This window comes from Euphorbia lathyris, chromosome 4 (assembly GCF_963576675.1).
Source record: "Euphorbia lathyris chromosome 4, ddEupLath1.1, whole genome shotgun sequence".
Taxonomy (NCBI): Eukaryota; Viridiplantae; Streptophyta; class Magnoliopsida; order Malpighiales; family Euphorbiaceae; genus Euphorbia; species Euphorbia lathyris.
The window spans coordinates 17,569,572-17,582,410 of NC_088913.1; the positions used below are offsets into that span (position 1 = coordinate 17,569,572).

General features: G+C 32.9%; 2 protein-coding genes across 2 annotated transcripts; one reads left to right on the top strand and one right to left on the bottom strand.

Annotated features, from left to right (window-relative positions):
• Positions 1-287: 287 nt before the first annotated feature.
• LOC136226677 (endo-1,4-beta-xylanase 5-like) lies at positions 288-5,658 on the top strand. The gene is made up of 7 exons (XM_066015297.1): positions 288-508; positions 930-976; positions 1,072-1,297; positions 1,588-1,754; positions 1,867-1,965; positions 3,457-4,248; positions 5,165-5,658. Exons 1-7 carry the CDS (start codon positions 421-423, stop codon positions 5,513-5,515), a joined length of 1,770 nt encoding a protein of 589 aa, XP_065871369.1. The 5' UTR covers positions 288-420; the 3' UTR covers positions 5,516-5,658.
• Positions 5,659-10,324: 4,666 nt separating this feature from the next.
• On the bottom strand, positions 10,325-12,378 carry LOC136226958 (acyl-CoA--sterol O-acyltransferase 1-like). The gene has a single exon (XM_066015671.1). The coding sequence runs from the start codon at positions 12,151-12,153 to the stop codon at positions 11,002-11,004; it is 1,152 nt and encodes a 383-aa protein (XP_065871743.1). The 5' UTR covers positions 12,154-12,378; the 3' UTR covers positions 10,325-11,001.
• Positions 12,379-12,839: the final 461 nt, after the last annotated feature.

A 12,839-nucleotide genomic window follows, 5' to 3' on the forward strand; every position in this document is an offset into this window, starting at 1 on the left:
TTTAGATCATCATGAGTGTGATGTGCCTTTTGCAAGCACCCATGATTTTCTCTTTTCGGATATTAGTGGCTCTAGTCTTCCTTATACAATTAGAATCTTTCATTTTTGTTCCCCCGGATCCTTAACCCCACCCGTGTAACAAAATAAAATGTTTGGGAATTTTCTTACACCAACAACACGGACTAACATTATTTTGTGAATTAGGCTTTTTTTTTTATGTTGATTCATTATCTTTTGTTTTTCTCATCACAAACAAAATTAAATTAAGGACTTTGTTTGTTTTCTTCCATATTCATCATTTTACCTTGTCATTTTGCAATTCAAAACTTATATATGATTCAATAAATAAATTTTTTTTGAATTCAATAAATAAATTTTTAAAAAAAAGTACTATATATATTATAATTTCTCCCCATTTATATGTTTTGTTGTGCAAAAATGTGGAATTCTCCATCAACAACAGCCAGAGCATATGTATGGTTGCTGTTCTGCACTTTCCTTTCTTCAGGTTCCCTTCTCAATCTCTCCCTTTCACTCTCTTTATTTAACTAATCATGCTCTGAGACTCCGTTTAGTTCTCCTTTTCGTAGCTCTTTTCATTTTTCTTCGCTCCAAACACTAGAATAAAACCCAGTTGGTTATTAGGATCGAGAAGCAACTATTGATAGGCAGTTGGGCAACTAGGAAGTTGGGAAACTAGGACATCGGACAATCCGGGACTCAAACTTAGCTACTTCCGAGTGGCCACCAAATTTTGACGGTTAGACCCCTAGGTAGCCCCCTAGTTCTAGCTATTTTAGAAAGAAAATTAGCAAACTTCTGCCGACTACAACAACAAACAGTAGACCGTAATTATTATTAATTTCCTATGTTCTTGGTTCATAAGAATTGCATGAATTATTTGATAATTAATTTATTAATATATGCAGGCCATGGAATTAATGCTCTCTCCTATGACTATTCTGCAACAACTGAGGCAAGAAAATTATATTTATTTATTTTTTTTAGCATTTTTCATTTATTATTTGAATTTTTTTTTTTTTAAGAAATTAAATATTTTTATTAAAACAGTGCTTGAAAGAGCCCCAAAAAGCACAATATGGAGGAGGAATTCTAAAAAATGCAGAATTTAGTGATAGTTTGGAGGGTTGGGATGTGTTTGGTAAAGCAGAAATTTCAGAAGGATTCTCAAAGGATGGAAGAAACAGATATATTATTACACATTCCAGAACTAATTCACTTGATAGTATTTCTCAGAAAGTTCAATTTCAACAAGGAAATCTCTACACTTTTTCTGGTTAGTTTTTCTACTTCTAAATTAAAAAAAAAAATTGTATAGATTTGAAATTAAAATTCTAATATATATGATCTTTTATTTTATTTTTATTATTTAAAAATATATTCAAGTCATGTTAGTATTATGTAACACCATGTCCTATTCACACAATATTTTATTTTAAAGTAGAGCATCGGGACGTTATAAAATAGTAATACATACGTTACAAAATAAACAGAAAAAAAGGTAAAAGTAGAATGATGAAATTCCTGTTTAATTATAAATGTGCTGATTAATTTTGGTAAATACAGCATGGATTCAGACCAATAATGGAAGTGAAAATGTAGCAGTTATCATTCGATATGAAAATGGTAAAATATATAGGAGAGGCAGAGTTACAGCAAAAGATGGGTGCTGGTCTTTCCTTAAAGCTGGTTTTTTTGCTAACTTTTCCACTCTGGTTGACATTTTGTTTGAGGTAAAATATTATTATAATAATGTTTATCTAAATTACTTTTACTCAACTTATTTTTTTTAATCTAACTATGAATATAATTAATGTTCTATTTTCTAATTTAATCTTATTACAGAGCAATAATACTAAGGTGGAGATATGGGTGGATAATGTCTCGTTACAACCTTTTACCATGGAGGAATGGACATCTCACCATCATCAAATTATTCACAAGGTATAAATTATATATATAGAAAAAAAATACTATTATTATTTGATTGGTATAGAGATAATCCATTTTGTTTGACGTAATTATAATTTTTATTATATTTATATCATATAGATCACATAACACAATTATAACACGATAGATTTTGACTTCCTTAACAGCTATATATTAGAAAAAAAAACTGGTATACATTCTAATTGGTGTATTACTTAGACAACACTTTTTTTTTAGTTTTATTATTATTTTTATAATTTTTGTATTTTATATATATACTCCTCAGAAAAAAAAATTAAAAAAATGGCTGGGATCAAAACTTCTATGGGCTAGACGTGGTTATGGGCTGAATCAGGCTGAACCCAAAAATATTAGCCCAGGTCCATTCTAGCCTACTAAACATTTATACAGGCTCAAACTGTGTTGGGCTCTAGGCTTGGACTTTGAAATTCATTTCCAAATCCAAGACAATCTATTTAACTCTAATATACCCAACATGCGATTCGTGAATGCCACCTAAGCTTGAAGTATATGCAATACAAAATTATTTTATCATGTATTGAGATTAATAAATGTGTTGTTAGGATTTGAATCTCGACCACTTGGTCTAAAAAGCTCTCATACCAACGAACTAATTGAATCAAAAATTTAAACCGGCAGTTAAGGTCAAAGAATAGTTTATATTATTACTTTTGATACACTTTTATCCCTAAACTTTTTGTGACAAAAAAAAGAGCAACAGAGTCAACGAAATGTAATTACAATATCTCCAAACCCTCTTACGAGGCGTAAGTGTGTTTGGAACCACCCTTAGTTAAGGTCGATTCTGGTGACAAGTGGTCTAATGGCTCCCATGCACTTTCTTTAGAGGTAGCAATTATGGGTTCGTGTATTATTAATTTCGGATTAGTGTCAAAATGAGTAACTTTAACCTAACCCAAAAAAAATTGTATTATAATAGGGTTAGTGTTGATTTCGTGTGCCGTTTTCATGTCAAATGTAATTTTACTATATACATATATTAATTGTGACTTTTAAAAACATAGATAGATATGATTTTACTTTTAAATATTTTATATTATTTTTTTGTCTAATATGTTAACACTAACCATCCAAAGAACCTCTATATCATGTTGAGAGTCGTATAATGTGTTTATAATAATAGATAATGTTCGATTCGTGTTTGCAAATAATAATTAATTTTATTAAGAAACGTGGCATGAAAAAATTAAGAGAATATAACAATAATTTTTAATATTCGTGTCATTTCAAGTCATTTCCAGATTAGCATGTCAACCCTAACTAAATCAAAAAAATTAGGTATCAATTTTGTATCAGTTAAAAAATGACATATTATCTACTAAGCTAAATTCAAACACTAAAATTATGTATCGATTTCATGTCGTATAATCGGATCATGTGTACTTTTTACTCTGTAATTCCTGAAATCTCCGTGGTTCTAAGCATATTAATTGCTAACAGAAAGTACTAAAAATTGTGCAGGAACGAAAAAGCAAAGTGAAATTTCAAGTGACAGATGCAAACAGAAATGCAATTAAAGATGCAGAATTATCCATAGAACAAACAGAGACAAGTTTCCCATTCGGATGTGGTATGAACCATTACATTCTAGAAAACAAAGATTATCAGAAATGGTTCTCTTCAAGATTCAAGTACACTACTTTCACAAACGAAATGAAATGGTACAGCACCGAGAAGAAACGAGGCCACGAAAATTACACCATTTCAGACGCTATGGTAAAGTTTGCTCAACACAACAACATTTGTATAAGAGGCCACAACATTTTCTGGGATGATCCTAAGTATCAACCGGATTGGGTTAACAATCTTTCACCTGACGAGTTACGAGAGGCTGCTTCGAAGAGGATTGATTCCGTTGTTTCGAGGTATTCAGGGGAGCTAATTGCTTGGGATGTGATGAATGAGAATCTACATTTCAGGTTTTATGAGGATAGGCTTGGGGAAGATGCGTCCGCCGAGTACTTTTCGAGGGCTTATGAGATTGATCCGGGGACGAGAATGTTTATGAATGAGTATAATACGATTGAGGATTGTCAGGACGAGGATTCGAGTCCTGGCAGATATGTGAGTAGGTTGAAGGAGATATTGTCATATCCTGGAAATGAGAATGTGTTGGGGGGAATAGGTGTGCAAGGACATTTTAATTATGAACAGCCAAATCTTGCTTATATGAGAGCTGCTTTGGACATTTTAGCTTCGACAGGATTGCCTATTTGGTTAACTGAAGTAGATGTTGATAGAGGCCCAAATCAGGTAATTTTACAAATTCAGCTTGTCTCGTCAAAAAATGTACTATATATCATTAGCAGAGGGAGGGGGGCAGGGGTCTGTTGCACTGCAGATCAGGGGCGGAGACAAAGAGGGGCCTGGAGGGACCCTAACCCACCTCTGGCTGTCGGAATCATTCATACGAGGAATGGTTTCAGTCTCCCTGTCTCCGGAAGATTCGAGTTTGTAGTGTCAAGGTAGCGTGAAATTTTTTTTTATATACGTATGTGTAAAATTTTTCCCTAACATAGCAGTTTGCTCCTGATAACTGAAATCTACCATGTGATGTGATTCAGGTAGAGGTGTTAACATGAATAAAAGAATTGACTAAACTTATTTAATAAACAGGTCAACCTAACCCAGCTCATTTAGTAGAGAGGTCGAGAAACTCATTTATATATATATAGGTTAACATGATTCAATACATTTATTAAACTGATTATATCAGTTGACTCATTTAATCCAATTAACTAAATTTAATTAAAAATTTAGAAAAAAAAACCTCAAGTACCATCTGCGAAAACGTGAAACCATAGTGTTTTTTTTTTTAAATTAACCCTTGATTTTATCTGCTTAAAATTTTATTTAATGTTTTCTAAATGGATTAATAGGTCAAGTTAATTAACTCACAGCCTAATCCATCTATTATATGAGTTAAGTGGATCATTAAATGTGTTATGATTTATTTTGACACCTCTAATTTTATTTCGAAAGAGGATATGTGGTGTTGCATTTGCACCCTCAAACCCCTTTTCAAGACTTGCCAGAGCTATACATTATTAAATGTTTTAAGGTGATTAGATGAATAGCGACTCAAATTACCTTATAAGAGAGTTAGTTAACGCTATACAATACGATTGTAACATGATAATTGATTTTGATATCCTAATTTATCGAACAGGCAGAGTACTTGGAACAAGTACTAAGAGAAGGGTACTGTCACCCTGGCGTGGAAGGGATTATCATGTTTGTCGGACCGGCAATAGCAGGCTTCAATGTCACAACCTTAGCCGACAGAGATTTCAAGAACACACCTTCCGGAGATGTTGTGGATAAACTTATTGATGAATGGAAATCTCAGACTACACAAGTTAAATCAGACAGTCAAGGATTCGTTGAAGTTTCCTTATATCATGGAGACTACAACATATCTGTTAAACACCCAGTTACTAGTTCTTGGACAAGTTTCAGTTATAATCTCAGAAAAGATGATACATTAACTGAGATTGTTAATCTTCCTATTAATGTCTGAAATTAACTGTTACCATCTCTAATTACTGATTATGTTGTATTTAATCAATAATTGGTCTGTGTAATTGCTTCTAATTAGAGCAATATTTCATCAATGATACTACAAGAAGCATGAAATGGTTACGAACAAAGATTTAATTTAGTCCTATATGCAAATTTGTACAGAATTAAAAACACAATATGTATTTCTTGGTTATAATATTATGAGTATCATAATACTTTAAGGAGAATTCTACTCTGGACCAGCATCAGGTCCCTCTGGCCGGCTAATGTGGCATCATTTGAGTGGACAGAATCTAGGGGCGGATACCAGGAGGGGGCCAAGGGAGTCTTGAACCCCTCCGACCGTTAGAACCACCATGACTAGGGGTAGTTCTGAACCTGTCTCCAAGAAATTTTGATGGGGTGCTTAATTAATTAGCATTTCATATCCTGTTAAATCTTCTCTAGATCCAAAATTTTTAAAAAAAATTATCTGTTAAGTCCTATCTAAATTCAATATTCTTTTTTTTCGTCTGTTAAGACATCTCTAAATTCAAAATTCTTTTTTTTCCTGTTAGTTCGTCCTCCTTAAATTCGAATTTCTAAATTTTTTAGCCTATCAGCACTTCTTAAATTCAAGTTTCTAATTTTTTTGACCTATTAGGCTCTCTCCTAAATCCGACTTTTTCTATTAGACACATTTATTTTAAATGTTAAGAATCTTAAACACAATGTAACTTAATTTTGAGAAATTTTACATTTGTACTTGATCACTCAGATTATAACACATATATATACGAATTTTCTTTTGAACAATTTCAATTTAGCAGAAACTTTTTTTTTTACACACGCACGTGTAAATCGGCTTTCCAACCGACCAATCATGTATTCGCCACTGGCGGAACCAGTACTAGTCCTGTCCCGTTATAAAAAAATTCAACTTTTAAGTGTTTTTGCAATAAGGTGCTAAGAGCATCTCCAAGAGACCCTTAGGTGCCGTTTGATAAGATGTAATGATCTTGGTAATGGAATGACATTATATTAAAGGTTCATTACCATGTTTCGTTGCATGTTACAATTTCATTGTAATGGAATGAGAAAACCTTGTGTTAAATTTTGTTGAAGAAAACTTGTAATCCTCATTACATGGAAAAATGACTTGAGTTTTCGTTACATTGTCATCTAACCTTTCATTTCTCAAATCTCACCTCTCAATCTTACCTCTCATTCTTGTCAAAAACGCAAAAAGTAGAAAAACATGAAAATTGAAAACGAGAAAAATGCAAAAAAAAAAATTGAAAAACCGAAAAAATGCGAAAAATGAAAAAAAAATAGAAAAACCGGAAAAATGAGAAAATAGAAAAACGGTGAAAATGAAAATTAAAAGAAACGAGAAAAATGTAAAAAAAAAATATGAAAAAGCGAAAAACTATACAATAATTTATTGATTTCGGTTAATCTAATTTTATATTTGATTTCGATTCGATTTTTCACATTTTTCGTTGATTTTAATTATATAAGTAAATTTTATGATTGCATTTAATTAGGAAAATATAAGTATTGTAATGGTTATTACATTACATTATAATTGTCAACCAAAAATGGTAATAGAATCACTATTTCATTCCATTACATTACAACTTTGATTACATTACGACCTTGATTACATTACATTGCATTACGACATACCAAATGGACTCTCTAAAAATAATATAAATAATTTACTCTTAGGTGCCGTTTGGTAAGACGTAATGAGCTTCGTAATGGAATGGCCATTACATTGAAGGCTCATTACCATGTTTGGTTGCATATTACAATTTCATTGTAATGGAATGAGAAAACCTTGAGTTAAATTTTGTTGAAGAAATCTTGTAATCCCCATTACATAGAAAAATGACTTGAATTCTCATTACATTGTCATCTAACCTCTCATTTCTCAAATCTCACGTCTAGGGGTGTGCATCGGTACAAAACCGAACCGAACCGAACCGAATAAAGAAAACGAATACCGAAATGATCAAAATAATTCAAACCGACACCGAACCGGATAATAGGTAAAATCGAATTAAAACTGAACCGAAATATGCGGTTCAGTTCGATTTAAACCGAACAAACCGAATTAAGTTAAAAATAACAAATAACAAATAAAATTCACTATATTTTCTCATTAAATTTACCTCAACAACAACAAAATTGAAATATTTCCAAAATGTATTGAAAACTTAGGTTAATTGGGAAAATAATTGCTAAGCTAAGAATGGTTAGCAATTATTTTCCCGTAGGGTTGTTTTAACCATAGTTAAAAAATAGTTCCAATTTTATTTTATATAAAAAAAATATTATATTGAATAAATTAATATACATTTATATATTTCTTTATTGCAACTGATAATAGATGAATATAACTTTGTCACAGAGCGTTTAAAGGACCCGAAACCAACTCTCAGAAAAAGAGAGCAGGTGGCATCTGCTCAGTAAAATAGAATATAGAACGACGACGTATTAGAAAGCTTGATCTGGAAAGTCTCACTATACCTAGTCAATGATCCAGTCATTACGCGAGAATCACGGATTTAGTAGGCTTGAGGAATATCAGTCTCTGATATCTGGGAACACATTCACCTGTCAAAAGGCGACACGTAGTATACCTTGCTTCTCAATCCATAAATACCTTTTACTGTTCGATCACAGTATATTTATTAGTTTTTTTTACACTAATTAGTTTGATCACTATCTTTCACACTTTAATCATGATTCATAATAATTTATTAAAGGGATAAGGACCAAATTTAACTTTGACGTTTTAAGTGAATTGGCGATTTAGCCTAACGTATGAAATTGTATAAAATTTAACTCTAATACTTCCAAGAAGAATCAATTTAGCTCTGTGCAATTGAAAATTTAAAAATACTAATTTGGTTGTTATTAATTTTACTGACATATCGTACTTTTAAAATAAATTTATTGATAAATTAAAACAGTTTCGTAAATTTTTTATTGGTTTTTTTTTTTTGTAACTATATTAATAACACAATAAATATTCTAGACAGCTTCACAAAAAAATTGTGATTAATTTATAGGCTTAATAAGGACCCAACCCCCTAAACTTGTAACTTTTTTTACCTTGTCCCCTCAACTTAGGGGACAACCTCTCAACCCCCTCAACTCTCCAAAAACATCACATACAGCCCCTTACACCCTTATGTTCGGTCAAAATATTGACCCGTGTAGAAAACGCGTTTGACTGTTTACCACACCAATGCCACGTGTCACTTTTTTTATTAAATTTTTCCAAGTGATTTCACCTTGACGACCACTACCGCCAACCTCAGCACCTCGATAAGGTTGTGACGACAAACAACGACAACACCTCGCATACAATAATCACTTGGAAAAATTTAATAAAAAAATGACACGTGGCATTGGTGAGGTCAACAGGCAAGCGCGTTTTCTACACGGGTCAATATTTTGACCGAACATAGGGAAGTAAGAGGTTGTATGTGATGTTTTTGAAAAGTTGAGGGGGTTGAGAGGTTGTCCCCTAAGTTAAGGGGGCTAGATGAAAAAAAAGTTACAAATTTAGGGGGTTGAATGTCTATTAAACCTAACTTATAAGTAGCTGATTTAATTTTTAGCATTTTAACAAAAAAAATTATAATTTTATTAATAATAAATTAAATATCTTAGATATAATTGATATTTGGAATGTTTATACAAATTAGAACTATTGATATTTGGAATGCTGGTGGCGTCTGGCTGGCTGGGTTTACCCATAACTTAGGTACGGGCTCCTCCTTTACTGCAGAGCTCTGGGGGATCTTGTCTGGCATTAAACTCGCCATTCGCATGGGTGTTAAAAGACTTTTGGTGGAGTCTGACAATTTGGAGGCTATCAACAGGATTTCGGATAGACAGACTGTTTGTCTTAAGAGTCAGAATCTCATTAAAGCCATCTTGAGGCTTCGTCCTGCCTTCGATTCTCTTACCTTCTCCCATATTTATAGGGAGCAAAACCGCGTGGCGGATCGCTTGGCAGCTGTTGGGCATGGGGGGATGTTAGGTGTTTCTACCCTTTCCGTTCCTCCTTCTTTTCTGTTACCTTCTCTTCTTGAGGATAGGATTGGGGTCAGTCTTCCTAGACTGATCCCGGGTTAGGTTTTTGTTTGTTTGTTTTTTTCTTCCCTTCTTACCAAAAAAAAAAAAGAACTATTTTTTCTAATTTTTAATATTATAAATACATTAAAACTAAATTTAAACCCTTTTAAACCTCAATGCTAAATCCATAACTTTTTCAAAATGTTAGTATTAAATCTAGCATTTATCATAAATATTTATCATAAATAAATTACATAAATATTTTTTTAATTTATTTTTTTAATTTATTTAATATACTGTAATCTTTTTTATATTGATTTCTTATATATTTCGGTCATTTTCAAAGAGGAAAGTAGATGACTTCAATATAAACCCACTGCAATTATTACAGATCTGTACAAGATTTTTGTATCAACTTTACTTCATTATGACACTTTAAATGCCATAATAAGGTCAATATGTTTATTTATTGGAATTATTTGTAACTATAACTTAAAAATAGCTCCTTATAAAAAAAATAATAAATAACCATGGGGTTATGCTAGAGTGATAAAAGTTCCTACTCCTTTAACTAAAGGTTTAGGGTTCGATCATCCTCTTTAGAAATTGAAAGAATTTATGTGGCCTGCTGTCGGCGATGGATACACTTACGAACCAAAAAATAAATTTTAATTTTACTTATATAAGGAATTATTTTACTAATTAACAACATTTGTTGGTTTAATCCCAAATCTTAAGCCAAAAAACTTTTTTTTATGGGAATGCTAAAATTTCATTAAATAATAAGATTGTTAGTACAACATGAAAGATTAAGGAGTAAAACCTCACATACATATAGGCTAAGCCTAATACATGATCCAGACGGGTAAGAAAATGACTAATAAAAAGAAAAACAGACCATTAAAGGTACATCTAAAATAGAAAACCATTGAATCATATATTTATCGTAATTCCAGATTCGCAGCGGAGCAACTGTAGTCTTGAACCATTCTGAAACTTCGGATCTAAGTCCCTTCTTTTGCAATCTCGTAGATCCAGTGATCTAAAGATAAGATCTACCTTTTCTGCACTTGCTACAACAGAAAAGATTACAAAAGCAAAGATCTTAACCAACAAATGCACTTCAAACGGATTCATAGATCAAATAAAATATATCGGATCCAAACAAAATAAACTGATATAACGCAACAAAAAAACACAACTAGTACACTAGAAAAGCAAAAATAGAAAAAATAGGTTTTCCTCCTCAACTAGATAGAAGCAACTTGAACCTTGATGTGAGTAGTCGGGAGAAAAAGAAAAAGAGGGGAAAAACTGATATACGACTGAAGAAAAGGGAGGAGAAGAAAAGGGAGGAGGGAGTCGACGGCTGATGAAGAAAAGGAGAGGAAAACTAATATATGAAACAGTTCATAAAAAAACAAAACTTGACAACCATTCTTTAACAAACGCAGCTACAACAACGTACTCATCAAGCGCTCTAAGATCAGCTTTACACCGTAGAAAAGTCGGAAAGAACATCCAAAAACAAGTAACCAACACAAACCCAACAGTCAATGGCCTCGATATATACATCGGAAACCGCCACCGGCCGTTAACTACCTTCTTCAAAAACACCTCAACCACTAAACACACTCCGTGAAGCAAAAAGAAGAAGCTGATTTCCCACGTGGGCTTCACGCGCCCCAAGTAATAGAAGATAAGCTCGTGCATAACCGCCGACACCACAAAGGTCCCCATAATTGCTGTAAGTTGAGCCCACCGGCGACCAATAGTTGGAGAAACTGTTCTCAGGAGAGGTTCGTATACAGTCGGACGTAGAATACTTGTGACCATGATGTTCCATCTTTTTCCCCAGAAATCTTGTAGCGAAGTTGATCTGTACGGCTCGTTGAATTGTGGCTCGAGCTCAAAACCCAGGACGGCTCGAGCCAGGATGGCCAAAATGGCGAAACCCAATTCTAGAAAAATGTATATATGAAGAGAATATAAGACCAGAATTGCCTTTGGGTGTATAAACTCTCTATAATTATACACACGAATCAATATAAACAAAAGTATGAACTTTATGACGACATAATTTGGAAAAGATGACTTTTGACATTTTTGAGGAATTGGGTATTTTTTACTTTGGCTATTTTGAGATGGGGTTTCTTCATTTTTGCCATTTGGATGAGATTTTTGAATTGGGTTTTCTTCATTTTGGGCATTAAGATGAGATTTTTGAGATGGGTTTTGTTGAATTTTGATAGGGAAACAAGAAAGAAGCAGAAATCGGATTAAAGAAATTGAAGGGTGAGATGATAAAGGACCAAGACCAAATGCATAAAGTAAGAGCTTGAAATTTGCAAGCCAAGAAATGAAGAAACCTGTCATACCTCCAAGATTTATGGAATGAAGATTGAGAGGAAGAAGAACAAATAGGCAAATAATTGGTAATAAGAAAAACAACCTTGTTGAACCTTTTGGGATTATCTTTCCAATTGAATAGCAGTAAGATAGAGATAGAAAAATCAATATCCATACCTTGATGAAGTTGAGAAATTCTCCCTCTAATTCCATTTTTGAAACTGGACCTTGACTTCTCAATTCGTCAGCACGGATCCAGGATTGACTGACAGATGTCTGGATATCTATATACAGATTCAATAGATTTTTCGATAACCTGTGAATACTATCCCGGACAGTGTGTCAGGATAAATGGTCACATTTCTATTAGTATTTTTAGCCCTTGGATTTTCTGGGTTTAAGTTTGTTTTTTTTTTTTTTTTTTAAGGTTCTAGGTTGGAAGTTGATCTTATATATATATAATATATAGATGCATATGATAGAGGAGAAAATGATTTTTTTTTTCAATACTTGATGGTTGTGATAACAGGGGCGGAACTAGGAGGGTTGGGTTGGGGTGGGCTCGAGCCCCGGCAGGCCGCCGGAGAATTGAGAAAAAAAAAATTAGTTATGGTGTCAGATAATATTTTGGAGAGAATTATATTGACTCTATGTAGTATTATTTTAATGTTTAAAAGTAGATAAGATGGTTAAGACTGCTTACTTTTGGGTAGGAGGGTTCGTTGTTAACTTAGGTATTTGCAGTGTTGTGCTTGCGGAGCTATGGGGTCTGTACTTCGGGTTGAAGTTTGCTTGGGATAGATATTTCCGTAGAGTTGTATTCGAAATGGACTCGCTTGTGGTTGTGGATTTGGTGAAGAATGGTAAGGATCATAGGAATAGGTTCTTTTAGCTGATTG